At 33.0% G+C, this 22260-nt stretch overlaps 4 protein-coding genes across 24 annotated transcripts in view; 1 reads left to right on the forward strand and 3 right to left on the reverse strand.

Annotated features, from left to right (window-relative positions):
- LOC110427430 (BIIDXI-like protein At5g11420) overlaps positions 1-2242 on the forward strand; it is a 3300-nt gene extending 1058 nt beyond the window's left edge. Inside the window, exons 2-3 of the mRNA XM_021442956.2 lie at positions 818-1330; positions 1407-2242. Coding sequence (XP_021298631.1) covers positions 818-1330; positions 1407-1942 — 1049 coding nt within the window. The 3' untranslated portion in view covers positions 1943-2242. The remainder of the gene's footprint in view (positions 1-817; positions 1331-1406) is intronic.
- A 2213-nt stretch (positions 2243-4455) lies between these two features.
- On the reverse strand, positions 4456-8613 carry LOC110427415 (cytochrome c1-2, heme protein, mitochondrial). The gene is made up of 9 exons (XM_021442928.1): positions 8492-8613; positions 8347-8379; positions 8188-8243; positions 6989-7209; positions 6434-6713; positions 6281-6352; positions 5500-5616; positions 5342-5407; positions 4456-4815 (listed from the first exon to the last, which is right to left on the reverse strand). The coding sequence occupies exons 1-9, from the start codon at positions 8493-8495 to the stop codon at positions 4699-4701; spliced, it is 966 nt and encodes a 321-aa protein (XP_021298603.1). The 5' UTR covers positions 8496-8613; the 3' UTR covers positions 4456-4698.
- Positions 8614-9564: 951 nt separating this feature from the next.
- On the reverse strand, positions 9565-13405 carry LOC110427414 (uncharacterized). 7 transcript variants are annotated; one of them, XR_016352050.1, is made up of 4 exons: positions 12752-13405; positions 12435-12584; positions 12081-12213; positions 9565-11392 (listed from the first exon to the last, which is right to left on the reverse strand). XR_016352050.1 is itself a non-coding variant. In XM_089785472.1 (3 exons), the coding sequence occupies exons 1-3, from the start codon at positions 13151-13153 to the stop codon at positions 11348-11350; spliced, it is 597 nt and encodes a 198-aa protein (XP_089641598.1). In that variant the 5' UTR covers positions 13154-13405; the 3' UTR covers positions 9565-11347. The 7 variants fall into 7 exon arrangements, 5 of the variants coding, with proteins under 5 accessions (XP_089641598.1, XP_089641597.1, XP_021298602.1 ...); XR_016352049.1 differs by having other exon boundaries at positions 9565-11434; XM_089785472.1 differs by lacking the exon at positions 12081-12213.
- Positions 13406-13548: 143 nt separating this feature from the next.
- Positions 13549-19054, reverse strand: LOC110427412 (uncharacterized). Of its 15 annotated transcripts, none has more exons than XR_002446256.2 (5): positions 18443-19053; positions 17834-18337; positions 16907-17044; positions 16382-16453; positions 13549-16265 (listed from the first exon to the last, which is right to left on the reverse strand). XR_002446256.2 is itself a non-coding variant. In XM_021442923.2 (3 exons), exons 1-3 carry the CDS (start codon positions 18842-18844, stop codon positions 16931-16933), a joined length of 1020 nt encoding a protein of 339 aa, XP_021298598.1. In that variant the 5' UTR covers positions 18845-19053; the 3' UTR covers positions 13549-16930. The 15 variants fall into 15 exon arrangements, 3 of the variants coding, with proteins under 3 accessions (XP_021298598.1, XP_021298599.1, XP_089641596.1); XR_002446265.2 differs by having other exon boundaries at positions 13549-14045; positions 14173-14252; positions 16104-17044; XR_002446264.2 differs by having other exon boundaries at positions 13549-14045; positions 14173-14252; positions 16058-17044.
- Positions 19055-22260: the final 3206 nt, after the last annotated feature.

The raw sequence follows: 22260 nt of genomic DNA on the forward strand, positions 1-22260 counted from the left end.
ATTTGCATGCTATATATATATATCTAGATGTGCCGCCTTCAGCCACGTAAAACCCAGATAGATCGGTTCGCCGTTTGCACGTTTTCCATAGCACCTAACAAGCATGCATTGGCACTGGCAGAGGCAGACATCAGTCCTCACAAAATGACCACTATGCCATTCCCCCTTTAATTGACTTGCATTTATTTAACATTGTAATTCCCAGAAACAATTGTCATTTTCACAGGACTACATTGATCATTGATGTGAATGTGCATGTGCATGGTTGTTGAATTCATGAACTGCAATAAATATTATAGGCAAAAGTGGAGCAGACAACTTTTCCTTTAGAAAGAGAATCTCAACCTTATACACATGCCACATGCATTAAATCAAACCGTCAGGATTGGTTTTCATAAGGAAAATCGTTTCCTAGATAGTGGTTGTGGTCCCACGTAGACACATTTGATTGGCCTTGGATCAATGCTCACGATCCGCACCACTTGGACATAAAAGAAGCTGGAGATGAGAGCATGTCCTCGCAGCTTCCAGATTAACATTTGTCATGCAATGACAGCTGGAGGATCTCGATCCAAATCTAACATGTCAGTTTCGTCATATACATGTATATGTATTGCTTCAAATCACGTCTAAGTAATTTGAGCCATGTTTTTGTGGGTCCAAGCTGACTAATTGTCATCCATCCATCTTTTCTCACTTGGTCTTTTGTACAGAACATGTGATGTCAATGGATCTAATTGATTCCATAGATATGAAATGATTCCATAGATATGAAATGCTAATGGATCTAAACTTGTTTCGATTGAAAACTTTTCAGGTTTAGTGCCAAATGGGAACTTCGAGTATGGACCAAAACCATCAGAAATGAAAGGAACAAAGGTGGTGAGCCCCAAGGCTATACCCAGCTGGGAAATCTCAGGGGTTGTAGAGTATATCAAGTCAGGTCAAAAACAGGGTGACATGTTGCTGATAGTACCCGAGGGAGACTTTGCAGTGAGGTTAGGCAACGACGCCCTGATTAAGCAGAAGATGAAGGTGATTAAGGGCATGTTTTATTCCCTAACCTTCAGCGCGGCTCGCACATGTGCTCAAGAGGAACGATTGAACGTGTCAGTTTCACCAAACTACGAGAAAAATGACTATGGTTTATTCCCAATTCAAACAATGTATAGCAGCAACGGATGGGATTCGTATGCATGGGCTTTTCAGGCTGATGAGCCTCTCATCGAGATTTCAATACATAACCCAGGAGTGGAAGAGGATGCAGCTTGTGGCCCTCTTATTGACTCTGTCGCATTGAAGACCTTGTACCCTCCCAAACGTACCCCTGGTAAGGACATCCAATCTTTAAAGTGGACCCACCATTGATAATGGTTGAATAACTTGTTTGATTCAAATATTTGCAGCCAACCTACTCAAGAATGGAAATTTCGAAGAAGGCCCCTACATCTTCCCAAAAACTTCCTGGGGAGTCCTGATTCCACCCCACATTGAAGATGACCACAGTCCTCTTCCAGGCTGGATAATTGAATCCCTGAAAGCCGTCAAGTACATTGACAGTGAACACTTCTCAGTTCCGGAGGGGAAACGAGCCATCGAACTCGTCGCCGGAAAAGAAAGTGCCCTTGCACAAGTGGTGAAGACCACAATCGGCAGAAGCTACGTCCTCTCATTCGCCGTCGGTGATGCGAACAACGCATGTGAAGGTTCGATGGTGGTGGAAGCTTTTGCAGGCAAAAACACCGTGAAGGTGTCGTATCAATCAAAGGGCAAAGGGGGTTTCAAGAGAGCTATACTTGCATTCAAGGCAGAGTCAAGCCGCACTCGAGTAATGTTCTACAGCACGTTTTACACCATGAAGAGTGATAACTCGGGCTCTCTGTGTGGACCGGTGTTGGATGATGTGAAGCTGCTAAGTGTCCGAAGACTGCATCATGGGTAGAACAGTTATAAACAGTTGCATGGCCTTTTTGCAACAACGTGGTGGTTTAATCCTTGTTTTAGGAGGTTAGGATTCAAGTAACAAATTAAAGGAAAGGGGGCCTGACTGAGGGAGTCAGCCAATGATACATTTTAAGTGTCTATCTTTCTTCATTAAATTTAAATGGTATGAGCCCAGTTCTTTTTTCAAATTAAGTTGAGCCCTTCTCCACTTGGGACTATTCAATGTACTGTTTCTACTTTAAAAAATATAAATTATAATAATAATAATATAGCTAAGAAATATGAAGTTAGATTTCAATTTGATTGGATTAACAAGATGCATGCCTGTCTTTCCTTTGGGAGGATCCATTGAAAAGTTTTTTTGAAAACATTTGGAAACGGGAAAATTTTTAAAAACGTAAAATGTTTTATACCTCAATTAAAAAAATTACTTTAATTAACAGAAAATGTTTTAAACGAAAAAATTTTTTCATTTGCCTTCTCTTCTTTGGAATCCATTTCATAAACCTTGAGATCATATTATTATAACTATCTACCAACATATCCGTCAGTACTGATGGAGAGAAACTTGTAATCTTGAATATCAGTACTAATCCTGGTTATCCATCAGTTCCTGCATAAAACTAATTTCGCAAACTTGTAATCTTGGTTATTCCAATTCTTTGTTCTTGGAGTTGGTAGAAACTCTTGGAGAGATAGTTTGTGTGTTGGGATGGGAGTAGACTAAGTCATTTTGTAGACAATATGAACACAACATAAGTTTACGCAAGGTTGAGTTTAATTTAATCGTGTTTTGTGTATTAATTGTATCCATACAATTAAAATACAAATAAATCATGTTTTAATTGTGTTAAACCCGCATAACCCATTTGAAACACGATTAATTAATCGTGTTATCAAGTACTCATATAACCTATAATCGATTTATTACTCATTTATTTAATTAGATTCACATATCGTATAAACATGCTTAATATATGATTAAGAACTATTTATTTATCCATGTAAATATTTTTATGATGATTAAATTTATTAATATTAAATTTTATCATATTTGATAAATATTATGATATTTATAATTTTTATTATAAATTTAAATAATATAATCATATTTTACTTGTACATATTTCAATTTAATCATTTTAATCATGTTAATCATATCAATTGTGCAAACAAATCATAAATCTTATAAATTTTAATTATGTTAATCGAGCTGTTTGGTATAAAATTTTACCTAACACGTTTAATAAACATATTAATAGTATCGTGTTATACGTTTATTAAACATATTTATGCACGTGTTTAAAATTCTGATAGTTATAAAATTTAATTATATTCATGTTTTCTAATATAACTATTAATATTCCATATTTACACGACATAATTAAAACACACATATACGATTTACCAAGTCTAGGTAGAAGGGGATACAATAATCTAATTCCAAACTTTACACCAATAATCCGTGTATGAATTTCGCATTTAATAATAACTTTTATAAAGTTGCAAGGTTGACTTTTTGACCATCTATATAATTCCATGCATTTAATAAGTTCATGGGAAATTAAATTTCATATTAAAAATGCATATAGAAATAACATTTGACATAATATTTGAGATAACATAAAATTATTTTAAAAAATTTAATTAATTTTTTTATTAAATTTTAAATTAAACAAACACTTATAATTAATTGATTAATTATTATTAATCAAAATGTTACATATCATTTTATACATACGTGACATTAATAAAAAAAATAAAAAATATTACACAATTATATCATTATATCATATCATCATCTGTTATAACATGATAACATATCACATCAACACCACATAATATAAAATGACAAATGACATTTATTAAAAATAATTAATCAACTATTAATTATAAAAACTCATTTTGCTCAAAATAAAAATACAAAAATTGATTGAACACAATAAAAAAATAAAAACTTTTTTAAATATTCCTGAATATTTCAATAACTTCTTAAAATATTATATCGAATATTTTTTACATCACAGCTGCCCTGTTCGCAATTAGCAATAATTCAAGTCTTGCTGGCAAGATCTTTTGCAGGAAAAAGAACTTGACATTTAAAAGTAATATTTTGACTACAATAATTGACCACAATTTTAAAACTGATTTTAAAATTGCTAATTCAGCGAAGATCACCGATGATTACCGTAAAAAGTTGTCTCACATAATAGAGGACGAGAGAAAAGGGGTAATAGCATCTCTAATAAATAAACTCTTCCAGAAAACCTAATTATATCACAAAAGCCATGAGTTTTGTCAAAAGATTTTTGGGTTATTTCCATTCATTTGGCTTGATAAAGCCCTAGTTTCAGAGTGTCATTGCCCAAATTCAATGCCTCAAAGCTTTCAAATACAGCAATTCTGTGCATGGACAACATTCTCATTAACGAGTTCTTGAAATTCTTGTTGTCTATAGGTTTCTTGGTAAACTAGCGAGAAGCAAGAGACAATTATAGAGGAAAATGCTGCTTTATGGATAACTATCCATCATAGAACAATGGCTAAGATAATCGTTTCTGTTTGTAGTACAAGCCTCTTATTTTTCACCTTATTAAAGAATATAACTGCAAAGGAGATCTGTCTCCACACTATTTTAGCAGTCTAAGCCATCTGATAACACAGAACAAATAAAACCTAGGTGGTCTAATGAATTAATTATTACCGATCTATCCCTGCTCAAATAGAAATAAGTAATTACATATAAAAAAGAGATCAATTGACAACATCTAGCACCAATTTTCGGGACTTTAAAACTGACCATTTCAACCGCCTGTAGTAAGCTGCTTGGAGCAGTGCAAGAGATAGCACAAAGATCCACTTAAAACCCATCTGTGTAAAATCTCAAACCAAACGGAGTTAGGAAGTAGATACCTTATAGCTCCCAAAAAGCTCTACCACCTCAGCTTGTATCTCAAACAGAATTGAAATGGCAAATAAAAGAAAAAAGAAAAAAAGATGTCTCACAGACTTCAAGATGAGAGATTCTAAGTATCTCTACTCAATTCATTTATTAGGATTGCACCTTAAAACAGTAAACTAAAAAGTTAGTTCTATGAGCATGCTTAACCTGAGGTTTTGTAGATATTTCCTATTGCAAGAATCATATAAGCAAGTTATGCCAAAACTCAATCATCATTATCCATAAGATTTTAAACCAACCAATGGGATGATCTTCACTTTTCAAACAGGATATATCCATGTAAGAGAATCGAAGGCCAACAGTCAGGGATATAGTATAACTGTAAAAACTTGTGCCTTGTTGATGATCATTTTAATAAACCATTAGCAGAAAATTCAAGTAGTAAATCAACCTCAATACAGGGGAAAACAAGATCCAAATTTGTAAATTACTTACCAGTTTTCTCTCTTCCATTTCTGGCTCAGAAGCCCAGGCTAAAAATGTCACCACATCCTTCCCCATCTGCACCAACATTGTAAAAAGAGTATAGAACACTTGTTTTTAGCCAGTGAAGCTCGTAGAATCATTTACAACAGGACAGTTAAGAAGGTTACTTGGGCCTCTGTAGCTGGGGTACCATCTTCATATTCAACAGCACCATCATTCAGCATTTTTGGCATAGCTATTGCACCACCAGGAAAGTAAGGATTATAATGCAACCCCTCTCGAATCTACAATGCAAGAGTATCATACATCACACATTATACAGTTGTTAAAAAGTGAGAGAGAGAGGCAGAGATACAGAGAGTAAAAGTATGGCATTTGAGATAAGATTAGAATTATTATTCATTATTCTTTCTTTTCATGCAGATTTTAACTGTTTCTTGTCATCAAACTAAGAGAGCATATTTTACATAAGTCTTAACATATCATCTACTATGTTCCTAATATTGACATAAGACTACCTCCCTAACCACCACCAACCTATAACCACTCCAGGAGAACCAGCCAAACCTGCTTTCTAACTTTTCCTTCCCTGCCTTTTATAGACTAACCATCCCAAGCAAACATCTTGCTTAGGCATGTGATAAGGTAAATTATTAGTTTCTGAGGGATCTCAATTTCAGAGAAAATCATCGAAACATTACTGTTATACTGAACTAAAGCACACTAACAAAGCACATGTTTAAAACCTGAGCAACATTTTTGAAGCTGAACATGGCCGTATGACAATGCACTTGGCAAGAAAGAGAAATCATATTTCAGATGTCAGTTCACTCTGTGACACTCTCCAGTTACATTTCATTTTATGTTGTGAATTGACTTTGACCTTTCAAAACTTTTTCTTCAGTCAACTCATTAATATGTATATATGCAATTGGAAGTAGAAATTACCGATACACCAGCAGGAGGATCATGGTAACCCGTTAGAAGAGCAAATACATAGTTCTGGCCATTATGACGGGCCTGAAAGGACAACGAGTTAGATATTGGAATTTTAACTGGAACTTTAATGCCATTTTCATGAAATCAAGATATTAGAGATACCTTGGTGATAAGGCTTAAGTCTGGAGGATATGCACCTCCATTGGCAAACCTAGCTGCCTGTTCATTTGCATATGGCTGCGGAAAACGATCACTTAGCTTACCAGGCCGGGTGAACATCTCACCCTCGTCATTAGGCCCATCAACTACTTCAATTTCAGCTGCCATAGCCTTTGTTTCTTCTTCAGTGTATGCCACACCAACAAGATCTCTATATGAGATTAGAGACATTGAATGGCAAGATGCACAAACTTGTTGGTAGACCTGGTGGCCCCGACGGATCCTGCTTACGTATAATTAATCCATATTAATCAAATCATAAAGAAAAATAGTGAGCATTCAGCAATCAGTAACATACGTTTACATCACAATGATTAGATTATAGCACTTAATCAAGACTGTAAAGCATTTCTAAAAATCTGCCAGGAAACCAAACCCCACTAGAACTTTCTCCGAGAACACCAACAATTAATTTTTGCTGCAAACACATTTTGGGGGGAGGGGTGGGGAAGCAAGTCAATTCAATAATATATTAGCAGAAATGAAAAATCAACTTACGAAGCATGGTCATATGAGCTGAGTATGCCTTCATGAGGCCAAGGATAGTTAGGAACCCCCAAACCATGTTCAGCCTCATCAGAATAAGCTATTGTGGCACAACCCAAAAGCCCTGAGACACCTGTCCCAAAGAGTGCAAGCCATCTCAAAGAATTATTGCCAGCAGATCCTAGTCTATCTCGATCCTGCTTCATGATTTGGTAGGGCACTGCAGGAAGAGTCTGCCAAAAGTATTTTACTTCTATGTAAAACGAGAGTAAAGTTTCATCCCAGAGTAGAAAACATTCATAAAATTTTCATCTTCGCAGAAACAAAATTTATTTCTTTTTCTTTTTTATTCATATTTTTTGTGTTTAGAACTGTGTGCTAGTCCCACCCTGTCTTTCTAAACTGCTTCATATTTTTTCCTATTATATGCTGAGCATTAAACCCAGTTCCAAAACTTCTTGCTCATTCTGACACACTGAAGTCTACAAAACCAAAGCACTAAACAGGTAACACTGACTTAGTTAACCCAAGCAATCAAAACCCCCAACTACGGTTATTCTAAAAAATTAATTAACCAATAACTAAAAATTTCAGGTGAGCAAGATGGAATATTAAATCACCAATATTAAGCAACAAAATAACAGATCCTTACTACAGGAAAAAGTTACATAAGTAAATTAATACAGCATTGTCTCCTAAATATCCAACTTTGTTTTTTGCATTTTGCTTTCAGAAGTAAAAAGAGCAAGCAGCAATAGTGGTGACCAAATATAGCCTTACTTACCATTCAAGCCCGTTAGCTGAGTTTTGTTCATTAGAGTTCTAATCTTAGACAGCTCTTGTTTTCATTTAAGTGTTAACTCGTTCAAAAGCACCTTAAAATTCATTGATAATTTGAAAAAATGAAAAAAAAAAAAGGGCCAATTTTTCCATAAAGTAATATTCTACTCTCTTTTGGAGTTTATTTCTAGTTTTGATAACATTTTAGTTTGGAAAAAATTCCATTGAATTCACCCTTTTGTTAACTGAATTTTTGCACAATGTACACACATTCCTAATTATATTAAATACATGACAAAACCACACTCAATAATTTTCAATTCCCTGCAAAATTATATAATGCATCAATAATTAAGCCTAACAATTACATTAATCTTCAATTTTTTAAAAAAAAAAAAGAGGGAAAATGATGCAAATGATGAGAATAGTACCTTAGCATCGTGAGTTTGGCGAGCAAGCCTTGAAAGAAAGCTGAGTTTTCCATATCCTGATTCCAATTCAAAAATTTTAAAAATTTGAAATCATAGAAAGAAAAAGATTATAAAATTAAAAGGCGGGCAAACAAAAATTGTAAAGAGGAATGAATCTACCTTGAATGCCGGTCCTGATCTTCTTGGCTAGACCTGTAAATAAGAAGGAAGGTGGAGATCAAAATGGGAAAGAAGAAAAGTTCATAATGGAAACGTAAATAGATGTGCAACATATAGGAGAGAGAAGAGAGAACAAGAACAATACTCATGGTTCTTGGAGGAGAGTGGACAGTGTTGCTTGCAGAACTGAGAAGAGATAAAAACCAAGGGAACGAGAGAAAGGAAGGAGACACGTGTATCACAGATTACGGGTGAAACAATGAACCGCTCATAATCCTCCCAGTCTCAAACGACACGTCGTCCTTTCCCTCTACTCTTTAGTAATTTAAAGGATTAATCTTAGAAAACTTCCTTAATTATTAAAAAAAATTAAACAAATTTTTTTGTTGCATTCATTTAAGTTATAATACTTTTATTTAATTCTAGTTATTTAATTAATTATGATTGATCAAAATGACAATTACCATATTTTTATTTTTTTAATTTAAAAATATATATCTATTAATTTTTTATTTATAAATCTAAAACTCATCTCATCTCTTAATAATATAATATTCATGATAATATTAATATAAATATTATATAATTATATCATTATATCATATAATCATTTACTATGAATCATTAATATGTCGTATGACATTTTTATTAATAATAATTAACCAATCATTAATCATAAATACTTATTTGATTCAAAATAAAAATATAAAAATTTAATTAAATATAATAAAACATAAACATTTATTTGAATTTGCCTTAACCATTCATAAACCTAATTTAAATCTAGTATTCGCAATGCTAACCTCTTAGGCTCTTGGTAATTGATAGGTAAATTTAAATCTAGCTTTCCCAATGGCAACCTCTTAGCCCCCTTTGGTAATTGATAGGTAAAGGGAATGTGGCTAAGGCAAATGCCAAAATGGCTTCTTGGATATTAATCTAATTCAGCCTTTTTTTAAAAAAAAAAAAAGTAAATGCCCAAATTAAGATGTTAATATAAAATAAAGTTTTTCTAATTAAACCATTTTTTTTGATAGGTTTTGTTATTAAAGTTTTTCTTAAGGAAAATGCTGAATTGCTCAAATTAGGCAATGGTGGTGCACCCTGCAGTGCACAGTTTGAAATGAGGCGATTACTACAGTACCCCCACCAACACTGAGTAGCCAAACATCCTTGGTCATTGAGATGGGACCAACTAGATTCCACAAGATAGACTAGTTAGAGAATATATGTATTCATTATTCTATTACCAAATCTTTCAAAGACAAATCAATGCCTAATTATAGAATTACAATCTCCATGCAAGGATCACTCGCAATAATCAGGTGATATTGGTAACCATCAATATTCTCAAGCCTCCAGCTTTTACTCACAAAGGAAGTGGGTATTATGGAGATCATCAGCATTACTCCTGGACTACCCTGCTCCTCGTGCTGCTAAATATTGCTAACAGAATGTTCTACTGTAACCAACAGGATTTTATTTAAACAACAAATTGCAATTGAAACAGTTTATTAAGAGAATAGCATAATCAATGTCTAAGGCATAGCCATTTAAAATATAGAACCATAATCATTTAATGCACAACACTGATGCTAGACAACTTTGTTCAAGAAATCAGTTAGTAGAAACTTTTCAAGAATAGATAAAAAAATTTTTGATATTTCTGATCAAAACTCTTTCAGTTGAAAATCTATGAACTAAATCAAGTATGGCATCAGGGATTTTCACAACTAAAGTGTGTGCATGTATATATATATATATACACACACACACACATATATATATTCAATCACTTTAACATTCACTCTAGTTAAAATCCAAAATCCCAAAATGTTCCAATAATAAAATGATGTAAAACCTTAAACCACCATTCCCCAGTCTCAAAGAACATGCCAAAGGTGGCATGACACATGTAAATAGTAAATAGTAAATAGCAAACAAGACTACCATTTGGAAAGAAACCCACCTCATACCAAAGGATATGAACTGAAGCAACTCTTTCAGTCCATGACTGAATTCAACAACAATGATTATGAATCCAAAATCAGAATATATAACAAATACTCTTGTTGTCAAACTTCAATCCATGCAAGCCTCTCCACACATCACCCATGGTACAAGATTGGAGGAAAAGAACATGTTACCCGCAGCACAGACTCTCACCCACTGAACATGATTAGGGGTAAAGGACAGCATGGGTTTTTTGTCATGCAGAATACATGAAAAAGAATATATATATATATATATATATACTATTATATTATGCAAGAAAAGTGTTTCTCTTACAGCACATCACTCTCATGAACATGAAGATTTTCAAACTTAGAGTTCATTGAAGGGTCTTAGAAGTACCCATCTAACAAAATCCAACAACCACCTATGAAGTTAGAACATCATTTGGTCATAGTATGTTCATATAGATTTTAACTTGACCAGTACCATCAATAATCAGAATGCATGAACTTGTTTTTCCAGAGAATCACAGAGTTAGAATGCAGCCCTAGAAGGCCAAATATTCGGTTCAAGGATAAAAACATATTCTTGTCAATACTCAAGCATTTAATGTGAGAAGTCTTTGCATAGAGAGAAAAAGAGAAGATGTGGAGCAAGGTTCAGAGCCATTTATTAATTATCCAGCCTAAAATGTTCCATTATTGGATATGCACAATCCAGAGATAACAACATTTTCCAGCTATTACAAATTGAATTCTCTTGTATTGACCCCAAAAAAAAAAAGAATTCTCTTTCTATAAGTGCAACTGCAACCTATCAATTTACATACTAACAATGAAGGGCACCTTTTAGTTAATCTTGATTTATCTGCAACAAGAGGTAGAATGACCTATACCAGCATTTTCATAGATAAATCAAATTTGAAACATTTAAAAAAAAAAAAGTCATACCAACAGCAAGGCTTAAGGGATCCCTTAGGGAATAAACCATGAATGTTGCCCCTTGGTCAACTGCAAGAGATGACAAACTTAACTCCATCATGGCTTTAGAAGCAAGGTATGGATGCCTCCAACATTGGCCATGAGATTTTCTGAGAAAGCATCAAGACATTCCTCAACATAAATTCCATATACTGCAGAAATGAAACAAGTATAATATTCATACCCACCATCATGAGATGATTTACGACATATATATAAAACTGCAAATGCGTACAATTCCAACTAAAATGCATAAACCAGCCGGCACCATGTAGAAGTAAATTTAGAAACAAAAACTGTTGAAACTTAAATATTGCTGAGTAACCAAGCTATACCCATTATTACTTCAACTTGAATATTTATACAGTGGCATTCCTTATTGGATATCCTTCCCAGTCACTAAAATGTATTTACATCTTTGCATTTAAATGCTATTACTCAATAATGTCCCACAGACAAAGTACCTCACTACTCTGCTGAAACTTAGTATTCATATCCAACTAATAACATACCACTATAAAATTGGCAAGGGAGGGAAAAAATGAAAAACAATGAAAACTTCTAGCATGAGGACAGGACATTAAAAAATAAACCATTTACTAAAATTAACTATCTAGTAACTTTACATATCTGCACCATTGCACTAAGATATAACATTATTGCATAACCAAATAGAAAAGTAATTCATTAAATTTAAACACAATTAACAAAAAGGCTATTATCCTCATGTCTCAACTTTCTTAGCTCCTTCAAATGTTCATCATTTGAATTATTAAGCGTACGGCGTAGATTGGTCACCTTTCCTTCTTCTTCCCAAGTCAACGGCCCATAAGTGTGCCGTGCCCTAAGAGCTTGCTGATCAGCATGCAGCGCCGAGCTGTGGAAATCCATTCCCAATTCTATGCTAGTGGAAACAGAACTTCCTCCTTCTCTACATCTCCATTCAGAATATGAGTCAGCATCACTACAATATTCCTCTAAGTTTTCACAACCGTTTGCTACAGAAGTAGGAGACAAGTTACGACCATTTTTCCCTAAACCACTACAACTACCCACAGAGGACCTGCAACTCATGGTATCATCAATTCTATGGAAGGAAGAAGGCATATATCTTTCACCCACTATACTTTTGGGGGAAACAAATATATCTACCTTTTCAGAGGCTGGCGAAGGAAGCCGAATTACTAGTCTTGGACCACCAATACTACCTTTTTCAATCACCCTCTTCTTCAATCCACCAACATCCTGGAAGCCAAGCAGCGATCTTTTTCTCTTTGGCGGTCCAGATGAATTTGAAGAACCCTGTTCGTCAAAAACAATGATTAAGGTTAGGACCAATAACATCTCACAAAACAATGATTAAGGTTAGGATCAATAACATCTCATAAAAGAAACAAAAAGGGGAAAAATTTTGAAACAAAGAAACAAATATGAAATTTTATTTTAAATGAAAAGATTAGAAAAAATACCTTTCCAACGAGGAACCAGTTGCCATCTTCCCAAGATTGTCGAACACGCAACCGGGATTTATGTGCTTTGAGTTCGCTATTCGATCCAAGAATCCTAACAGAAAAGTTGTTTCCACCGAGAACCCTAACAATCACCGCCGTTTTCCAACACAATTCGTCGAACACCTCCACAACATCCCCAGAAACCCAATCATCAGTCCCGTTCACCGGAGGAGGGCAAGGCCTAATCGCTTTCCGAGGGACTCTGTCCACCGCAGCAGGCTCGGCGGTAATCGGAAACCAACCGTACCTGACGCTGTAAGTGTGGCCGTTGCCGGAGATAATCTCGGCGCAGCGCCACGCACCGGTTGGAACGTCCTTCTTGGTAAATACCTCAACTTTGCAACCTTTCTTGAATCTCATGATAGGCGACTTTGATTTGAATCAGTTTCTAAAAAAATAAAAGGATAGAGGAAGAGCAGAGCTGCAAGAATCGATGAAGTGAATTTTGAGAAAGAAAGGAAAATTTTGGGAAAAAGCGTTGAATTTGGGTACACATAAGGGGGCTAGTTGAGTTTATGACGAAGGAGGAATTACAATGATCCGACGGTTAGGAAGAGAGTGCTTGGGCATTAGGCTACGAAAGAAGTAGTTTCCTTGCAGGTTACAACTTAGAACCAACAAACAAATATTCCCCTTTTTCCCCTTTTTTTTTTGAATTATTTTTAGAAGTTGGACTTGTTTTTTAATATAGCTATTTATATAACTATATTTAAAAATTGTATATAGGAAATACACAATTTAGTAGTAAAACCGAGTCAAAGTTCAAAATTACATTTTCACTTCTTATTTTAAAGAATAAATAAATAAATAAATATTACATAAAGTATAGTTGGGCACTATTACATAAAGTATTGAGTAAAAAGTGAGATTATCGTTTAATCTAACATTGAATGTTACAAATAACAAAATAATTGATAGATATTAGTATCAAGCTCTGTCAACAGCATTTGATTGAAGACACAAGGGAACTTGCCCTTTGCACTGCCAAAAGATCAAAATAGATGTAACACACATCAAGTAATATGTAGTATAAATGTAAAAACAATAATAATAATAATAATAATAATAATATTAATATTAATAAAAGAGGAAGACAGTACTATCTTTAACAATGGCAGGGCTGACTAGTAGTATCTTGCGCAGGATCCCCTCTTCCCTTGAAGCCAGCCAACTCCCGAGCTCGACCAAACATGACAAAAGAAAAGAAAAGAAAAGCAAAGCTGTTCCTTGACAAAGACTACAAATTCCTAAGCTGTCCAACAACAAACACCACAAGAATTTCACATCAATTCATCAACAGACACCACAATTTAAAAACTATCCAAACAAAAGGACAAACAAGAAAGAAATATCAAGTCTCGATAAAGCAACAAACTTACAATGACAACAAGTCACCACATACGGTCCACATGAGCCAAACCTTATCAGCCTACCACAAAGCAAGTTCAATCCAAAATAACTGTATGGGAGCATATACTTCAACTATAATCCAAATTCCATGATATAATACTAAAATCGAAAAATGCAAAACAAAATTCCATATTCAGTGGAATGGTTGTTACTGGTGAAATTGTTTCCACCCTCCACTTCCTCAAATATTAAGGAAAAAAAAAAAGACATGAGGAAATATGAACTTATAATGAAAACAGAAAAAAGCTTCATCTTTCATTCATAGTCAACAAAATGAAAGGTCACAAGCACTGTTGGTCTTGGGCAAAGGCAATGAAGGGGATTGCTTAATGCGGTTGAACACGACCAACTATTTAAATCCAGGACCAAACAGAACATGTTAAACGGCAAATTAAAAATAAAAAACTATTGAAATCACTAAAAGAAACATAACCAAATCCAATCAGCGTTTCCAATCTAATATTTTGAGCAAGCAGTGGCAACAAGTTTTGAAAAATACAAACCTATTATGAGAGAAATAAGCATTAGAATCTAGTAGCAGTAGCAGAAACCAGATTAAAATATATATATATATATATATACACTTAACATATCTCTCTCTTTTTTCTACCAAAGAATCTAGCTTTTTAGAAAAATGAAACTGAAGTTTAGCAGCCACACATTTCGTACAAGAAAACAATCCTCCAATCAAAAACAAATGAACATCATAATATACGATTGGCAAAAATTTATAAACTACATGTGTGAGATAGAGAACTAAAACTTTCTCCTAAAAATAAAGGTAGACTCTATCTCCACCTATACTCCTTGTGGCTTCCAACCTTTTCAACATAACACCGTGTGATTTCTTTTACCCATTTAGCACCTTATGGATAACTTCTATTTCCACAAGGGATTAAGTTATTAATTTTATCTACTAAAATTACAAAAATACTCTTTTAAATGAACAAATAGACTAACTTTGAATTAAAAGTATTTTGGTATTTTTTACTAAGCAAAAGGTGTTAATTGAAATAAAAAAACACTAAACTGTCATTTAGAAAAAGTTATAACCATAAAAGGTATAAGTGAATTTAATCTAAAAATAAATGAAGAAATTCCAACCGTTTGAACAAAGGGTGTTAACAAATTCTAAAATAGTTTTTAAAAAGTAAAGTTAAGAATGGACCTTGAAGACCGTGGTGTTCATTTGAGGAAGGCTGGTATGGAGGAAAATCCCATGGCACATGGGGGAAGACATTGACAATGCAACGCAACAGTGTGAGGAGGACAACCCACAGAAATCCAAGCTAGGAGGTGTGTAACGGCTTTCTGGAAAAGGACGAGGGCTGACCGAGAGGGCAGTGAGCAGCAACTAGAGAGAGGGGATTTAGAGAGAAGATGAAAAATAAAACGTGGCTTAGGGTTAGGATTCTTTCACATTTTGCTTTTGGTTTTCCCAACTTAATTTTATACATTTTTTAATTACAGAAGCAAATTGAATTAGATTTGAAATTTTGTTTTGGTTGGGCCTTTTGATTTAAACAATAAATTGAGTTGAATTTAATCATTTATTTGTAATGCAATATTTTTGAGCTACATCCACTAAACAATTCCAAAATCTGGCCTATTTTTGGGGGCTTCTTTAACAGAATGGTTGATTTGGATTTTTCAGTGTCTGATGGAGAAAAACGAACCAGATAAACTAAATTACTGTCAAAAACCGAATCAAACCAACCAGAACACCTCAGTTATTGTCGATTTTCTTGGTTTGCTTTTGCACAGCCCTACCCAATACTAAAATGTTGGCCAACCGTAAATTACCACCACCTAGTCTCACAGAAAATGCCAATGCAAATTGCAAAAAAATCTTACCAATTGGAAGTACATAGCCGATATTAAAAGATATGAACCAAATCACCTCTTTGAGTCCATGGCTGCTGCGTTCAACAAGAATGTTTAGGAATCCAATATCTGAATATATAAACAGACATTCTTCCCATCGACAAGTCTTTCAATGCATCAGCCACTGTACATGATTAGGGGATAACTTCATGTTACCCGCAGCATGGATTCTCATCCACTGTACATTATTAGGGGAAAAGTACATGTCAACTACATCATGGATTTTTGTCATGCAAAATTCATAAAGATGAAAACATTTAGTATTATGCAAGGGAAAAAAAATAAAACCCTTACAGCACATTACACTCATGAGCAGGGAAAGATTTTCGAACTTGGAGTTCATCAAAGGGACTTACAAGTACCCATCTAACAAAATCAAACAACCACCTATGAAGTTAGAACACCATTTGATCATAGTATGTAACCATAGGTAGTTAACTTGAAAAATATCATCAAATCATCAGAATGTAAAAACTTGTTTACACATAGAGACAGTAAGATCAAATGCAACCCCCAAGAGGCCAAAATTGTATTTGCACAGTTAAGAGATGGTAACATATTCTTGTCAACATTCCAGCATTTAAGGTTAGAAGATTTTGAATGAGAGAGAGAGAGAGAGAGAGAGATTTACTATACATCCAACCTGCATTATAACTTAAATTTTCATGTATTGTTTAAAAAAAAGAAGAAGAAGAATTAATTTACATGTTAAAACTGTAGGGCATCTTTTAAGATTATCTTGTTTTAATCTGCAACAAGAGATACAATGACAAATACCAGCATCTCCATATATAAATCAAATTTTGAAAAAACTCATACCAACAGCAGGGCTTAAGAGTTCCTTTAGGAAAAAACCATGGATATTGCCCCCTGGTCAACTGCAAAGATGACAAAACTCAACCCCATCATGGCTTTAGAAGCAAGGTATGGGTGCCTCCAACATTGACCATGAGATTTCTGAGAAAGCATCAAGATATTCCTCAACATTAATCCATATACTGCTGAAATAAAGCAAGTATAACAATCATAACCATCATCATGAGATGATGTAGAACAGTTTCACATGCATTAAACTACAAATATATAAAACACCAGCTAGAATCCATAAACCAGCCAGGACCACATCACAACTTACAAGACCCCAGTTAGTTAGCATGAACGAACAAGGTCATTTTTTATCCTTTGATAAATAACATGAGCAAGCTCAAAGTAATCTTAGAGGACAAAAACTTTGAAAACAAATATGTTGAAAAACAGGCAATACATTTTAGTATTTCAGGCACTTGAATCAGTAAGAGGTCAGACTCATTTTAGGGCATCCTTCCCAGTAACTAAAAACGTAATTCATAGCTTTTCATTTTAATGTTACTCAACAATTCCACTCAGGGAAAGTAGATTTTTACTGTGCTGAAATTTATGATGCATATCCACCCAACAATATGCTACATCTGCAAAAGGTTAGAAGTGAAAATGAAAGGAAAGGAAAAGGAAAATCATATTTAAAAAAAAAAGAAACTTCCATCATGGAGACAGGTGAAGAAACTAGTAAAACAATTACAAAATTTAAAATTTCAAGTATCTTTACAATATAACACTATTGTATAACCAAATAGAAAAGTAATTCATTTAAATTCATTAAATCTAGTAACCACCAATAAAATGCCTGTTGTCATCATGTCTCAACTTTCTTAACTCCCTCAAATGTTCATCATTTGAAATATTAAATACACAACGGAGATTGGTCACCTTTTCTTCTTCTTCCCAAGTCAAAGGCCCAGAAGCATGCAATGCTCCAAGAGCTTGCTGATAGGCCTGTAGCTCCGACCTATGATAATCTGTTCCCAATTCCACACTAGAGGAAACCGAACATCCTTCTCCTCCACACCTCCGCTCAGAATACGAGTCTGCGTCACTACAATAATCCTCCAAGTGTTTACAACCGTTTGTTACAAAACTAGGAGAAAAGCTATGATCATTGTTCCCTAAACCACTACAACTACCAACAGACGACGCGCAACTCATGGTATCATCAATTCTATTACAAGAAGGCGGCCTACATATTTCACCCAGTATATTTTTGGGAGAAACAAATGCATCTACCTTTTCAGAGGCCGGCGAAGGAAGCCGAATAATTATTCTTTGAACACCAATACTACCTTTTTCAGTGATCCTCTTCTTCTGCCCACCAACATCCGAAAAGCCAGGCAAAGATCTTTTTCTCCTCGGCGGTCCGGTGAAATTTGACGAACCCTGTCGAAAATAACAAATAGGGTAAGAATCAATACCTTATAAAGGAAAAAGAAAAAGTTAAAATTAATGTAAAAGAAACGAAAAGGAGTTTAAAAAAAAATTTACTTTTCCAACGAGGTACCAGTTGCCATCTTCCCAAGATTGTCGAACACGCAATCGAGATTTATGTGCATTGAGTTCGCTATTCGATCCAAGAATCCTAACAGAAAAGTTGTTTTCACTGAAAACCCTAACTATCACCGCCGGTTTCCAACACAACTCGTCGAAGACCTCTACGACATCGCCAGAAATCCAATCACCGGTCCCGTTTACCGGAGGAGGGCAAGGCCTAATCACTTTCCGAGGGACTCTCTCAACCGCTGCCGCCTCGCCAGTGTACGGAAACCAACCGTACTTGACGCTGTAAGTATGACCGTTGCCGGAGATAATCTCGGCGCAGCGCCACGCGCCGGTTGGGACCTCCTCCTTGGTCAATACCTCAACTTTGCCACCTTTCTTGAATCTCATGATGAGCGAACTTGATTTGAATGTGTAAAAAGAAAAGAAGAAGAAAAAGAATTGTCTCCGAATTTGTGAAAGAATGGAAATTTTTGGGAAGTGGGGTTGTGTTGAATTTGGGTTTATATCGGGGGCTGGAATTTGACTTGGTGGATTAGGAGAGATTATAATGATCGGACGGTTGATGAAGGAGGGATTACAAAGATCTGACAGTGAAGAAGGGACTAATTGGTCGTCGGGTTAAGGTCGTTAGGGTACTAAAAAAAGAAAGAAGTTTCCTTGCAGGTTACAGCTTACTGCCACCTAAAAAAGATAAATGGATGGACCCAGTTTTTTGTTTTTTTATTTAATTTAATTCAAATTTTTACAAGTTGTTTATGACCTAATTACTGGGTCATATAAATAAATATTTGGATTTGTATTTTACATAATATAAAAATAATCTGTATTAATTCATAGCATACTGAGTCAAAGTTGTCTCCCCACTTAGTAGACTAAATCTAATTCATTCAAAGTTTAAATGTCAAATAATAATACTACTAACTATTTTAAATAATAATATTAATAACAAGGAACATGCTAAATTGTGAGCATGTTGGTAAATTTAAAATCATATGGAAGGCTGATACTAAATTTCATACCTTGAGGTGGAATTTGTGAAATTGTTTTATTATTTAGTAAGATATCAACATTTACTATGTTTTTCTATTTTTTTTAATTCTAACAACAAAAAACTTATTTTTAAATATTTATTGACTTTTTCATATCATTAATAATATCTATACATTTTTAGTCTAATGACATCCATATTGCATTTGTTTTTTCATTTTTTCATTTTCCATCCTTAATATCATTAATTTTCTTTTATAATTACTTTTTCTATCTTATCAAATTTCAATACTCGAAATTTCATTCTATAAATAAACGGAGGGAAGAAAAAAGAGAAGAAAAAGAAAAAATATGATAAAAATATTTTTTATTTTTTACATAATAATTTAAATCAAAATTATTCACATTATAATTTTAAATACTCAAAGCTAACAAATAAAAATTTTAAATAATAATAAACATATAAAAAAAAGAAATTAAATAAAAAAACTATAAAAAAAAAGTGTGTGGATCTTTTGATTATATGAAGACTACAGTCTTTTGTAATAAAAAAGGTTTTAGGAATTTTATTTTTTTTCATCTATTCTTGATTCTTTTTCTTTTTCTTTTTCTTTTTTTATCTATATATTCTTTTTCAATATAATTTAGAAGAATTTGTGGCTTTTGGTTAAAAAGTCAGAGGAAAAATCACAAAAAAATTAAAAAATTCCCCTCATAATTCATGTATTTTGATTTTCTTTAAAATTTTACAGTTTATTATAATTTGGTAAAAGCTACTAATTACGTGTCTAAATATGATGAATTAATTAGAATATATAGTTCGAAAAAGGAAAATAGTTAAAAAAAAGGTGATGTTGTGTTGTTAACGTCTGACTATGTTTTTAAGATCATCTGGTTGTTCCTCTCTTTTCTCAACATCTTTGACTTGTCGGGTGGCAGGGCAATGTTGCCATAATTGACCATGAGCTCCCTGGTAAAATTATATATTTCTTCTACTTTCAATGATTAATTTTATTAATGTACAACAAAGACATGTATGTTTCAACACTATTACTTCAAAAAATATTTCAATTATTAAAAAATAAATAATTTTTTATTTTTTATTATATTTAATTAAATTTTCATGTTTTCATTTTAAATCTAATAAGTATTTATGATTAATTATTATCAATCAAAATACTACTTATTATTTTAAGTCACGTGCTGATTACATGTTAGGTTAATATATTAATATAGTATGATGATATAATCATGAAACATTTACCATTACGCAATGCAAATATAAGATTACAAGAAGCATTTTGACTAAAAACAATTAATCATGTGTTAATTATAAGGGTATATCTTATTCAAAATAAAAAAATAGACATTCAAATGAAGGCAATAGAAAAATAAAATCTTATTTTAAATTTTTTTCCAAATATTATTCCTTTCTCTATATTCCATAACCACCTTTACTCATTTTTAATTTACTTATTAAACAAGGCAAAGTGACTTGAATTCCATTCTTTTGAAGGGATATGCCTAACAATCTTTTCTTGTCATTGAATCAAAACTGAATTTATAATATTTAAACATTAATTTCTTGATGTACTTTTATTTATGCTTAAATTAGAAAAATTTTATTACATTATTATCCGTGGATTCTATATAATCTAATTTCTATGTCTAAACTAATATCATGACGATTAAAATAAATGATTTCTCACAAAAACAAAAATAATAAATCAATAGAAAACATAAATATAATTATTTATGATGAATAATAGTTTGTAATTACGTCAACATTCAAAACAAAACCCTAGACATGATTTTTATTTCTTTCCTATTATGGGAAAAAAAGAGAGAAGAAAAGCACTTATCCCATGGGCTCCATTGCATAATGTACTTCACCTATCAAATTGGTTAGGCAAATCTCTCTTTTGTTTTCATAACACCATTTTTACCCTTAGAAATTTTAAATAAATTTTTAATATTTTACTACGTCCAATCAAATATATATTTTTATTATGAATCAAATAAATCTTTATAATTTATTATGGATTTCACATCAATAATATATGAAATAAGTATTAGATATATAAACATAAATATTTTACCAGCTATTAGATATGTTTTTTATATTAAAAACGTGGATCCGTAATTTACAGGCTTACTTATGACATTTTATTTTTAAAGTTTAAAGTTGCATGAGGTTGAATTTAAATTTGACTTGTGATATGATTATGATATCATTAATTGTAATTAATCAAAATGATATTTTATTTAAATCATTTTAACATTAATATGAAATGTGAAAATACCATGTAAACATATAATCATATTATATTATCATCCACTATAATATAGTGACATTAATATGAAGGATGAAAATATGCACTATCATCCACCATAACATAATAATATTAATGTAGAAAGTGAAAATATCATGTTAATAAATAATCATGTCACATATCAACACTGCGTGATATAAATAACAAGTTATGTTTTACCATCAATTGTTAGTTAATTATTAATTATAAAAACTATTTGATTTAAAATAAAAATATATGAATTTGATCAAATATAATAAAAATTTATTTAAAATTTTTTAATAATTGAAAAATATTTTAAATAGTAAGATTTTTTTCTTATTTTAAGAGATAGGAATATAAAAAAAAACACATGTTTTAACCATTTATTGGATGTTTAGTAGACCTGTCAAAATGGGCTTGGCCTCTCGGGCCAGCCCATTTTCTTTAAAATATGGGACGGGCCGGGTCTAAAAAATTTAAGCTCATAGCCCGTTTAGGCCCGAGGGCTGACTCGGGTTGATG

This window comes from Theobroma umbraticum, unplaced genomic scaffold (genome assembly GCF_002168275.2).
Source record: "Theobroma umbraticum cultivar Fairchild unplaced genomic scaffold, ASM216827v3 scaffold_34.0, whole genome shotgun sequence".
NCBI classification, from domain to species: domain Eukaryota; kingdom Viridiplantae; phylum Streptophyta; class Magnoliopsida; order Malvales; family Malvaceae; genus Theobroma; species Theobroma umbraticum.

Excerpts from the sequence above, each read along its gene's own strand:
- LOC110427414 (XM_021442925.2), bottom strand. The coding sequence starts at position 13,153 with ATGAGATTCAAGAAAGGTTGCAAAGTTGAGGTATTTACCAAGAAGGAC. Across the intron at positions 12,585-12,751 it reads ACTGGTTCCTCGTTGGAAAG|GGTTCTTCAAATTCATCTGG; the intron begins GTATTTTTTCTA and ends TTTGACGAACAG.
- LOC110427412 (XM_021442923.2), bottom strand. The coding sequence starts at position 18,844 with ATGAGATTCAAGAAAGGTGGCAAAGTTGAGGTATTGACCAAGGAGGAG. Across the intron at positions 18,338-18,442 it reads ACTGGTACCTCGTTGGAAAA|GGTTCGTCAAATTTCACCGG; the intron begins GTAAATTTTTTT and ends TATTTTCGACAG. Across the intron at positions 17,045-17,833 it reads CTTGGGAAGAAGAAGAAAAG|AAATCTCATGGTCAATGTTG; the intron begins GTGACCAATCTC and ends ATGCTTTCTCAG.
- LOC110427415 (XM_021442928.1), bottom strand. Across the intron at positions 7,210-8,187 it reads GCCAAACTCACGATGCTAAG|ACTCTTCCTGCAGTGCCCTA; the intron begins GTACTATTCTCA and ends TACTTTTGGCAG. Across the intron at positions 5,617-6,280 it reads ATCCTCCTGCTGGTGTATCG|ATTCGAGAGGGGTTGCATTA; the intron begins GTAATTTCTACT and ends CTTGCATTGTAG.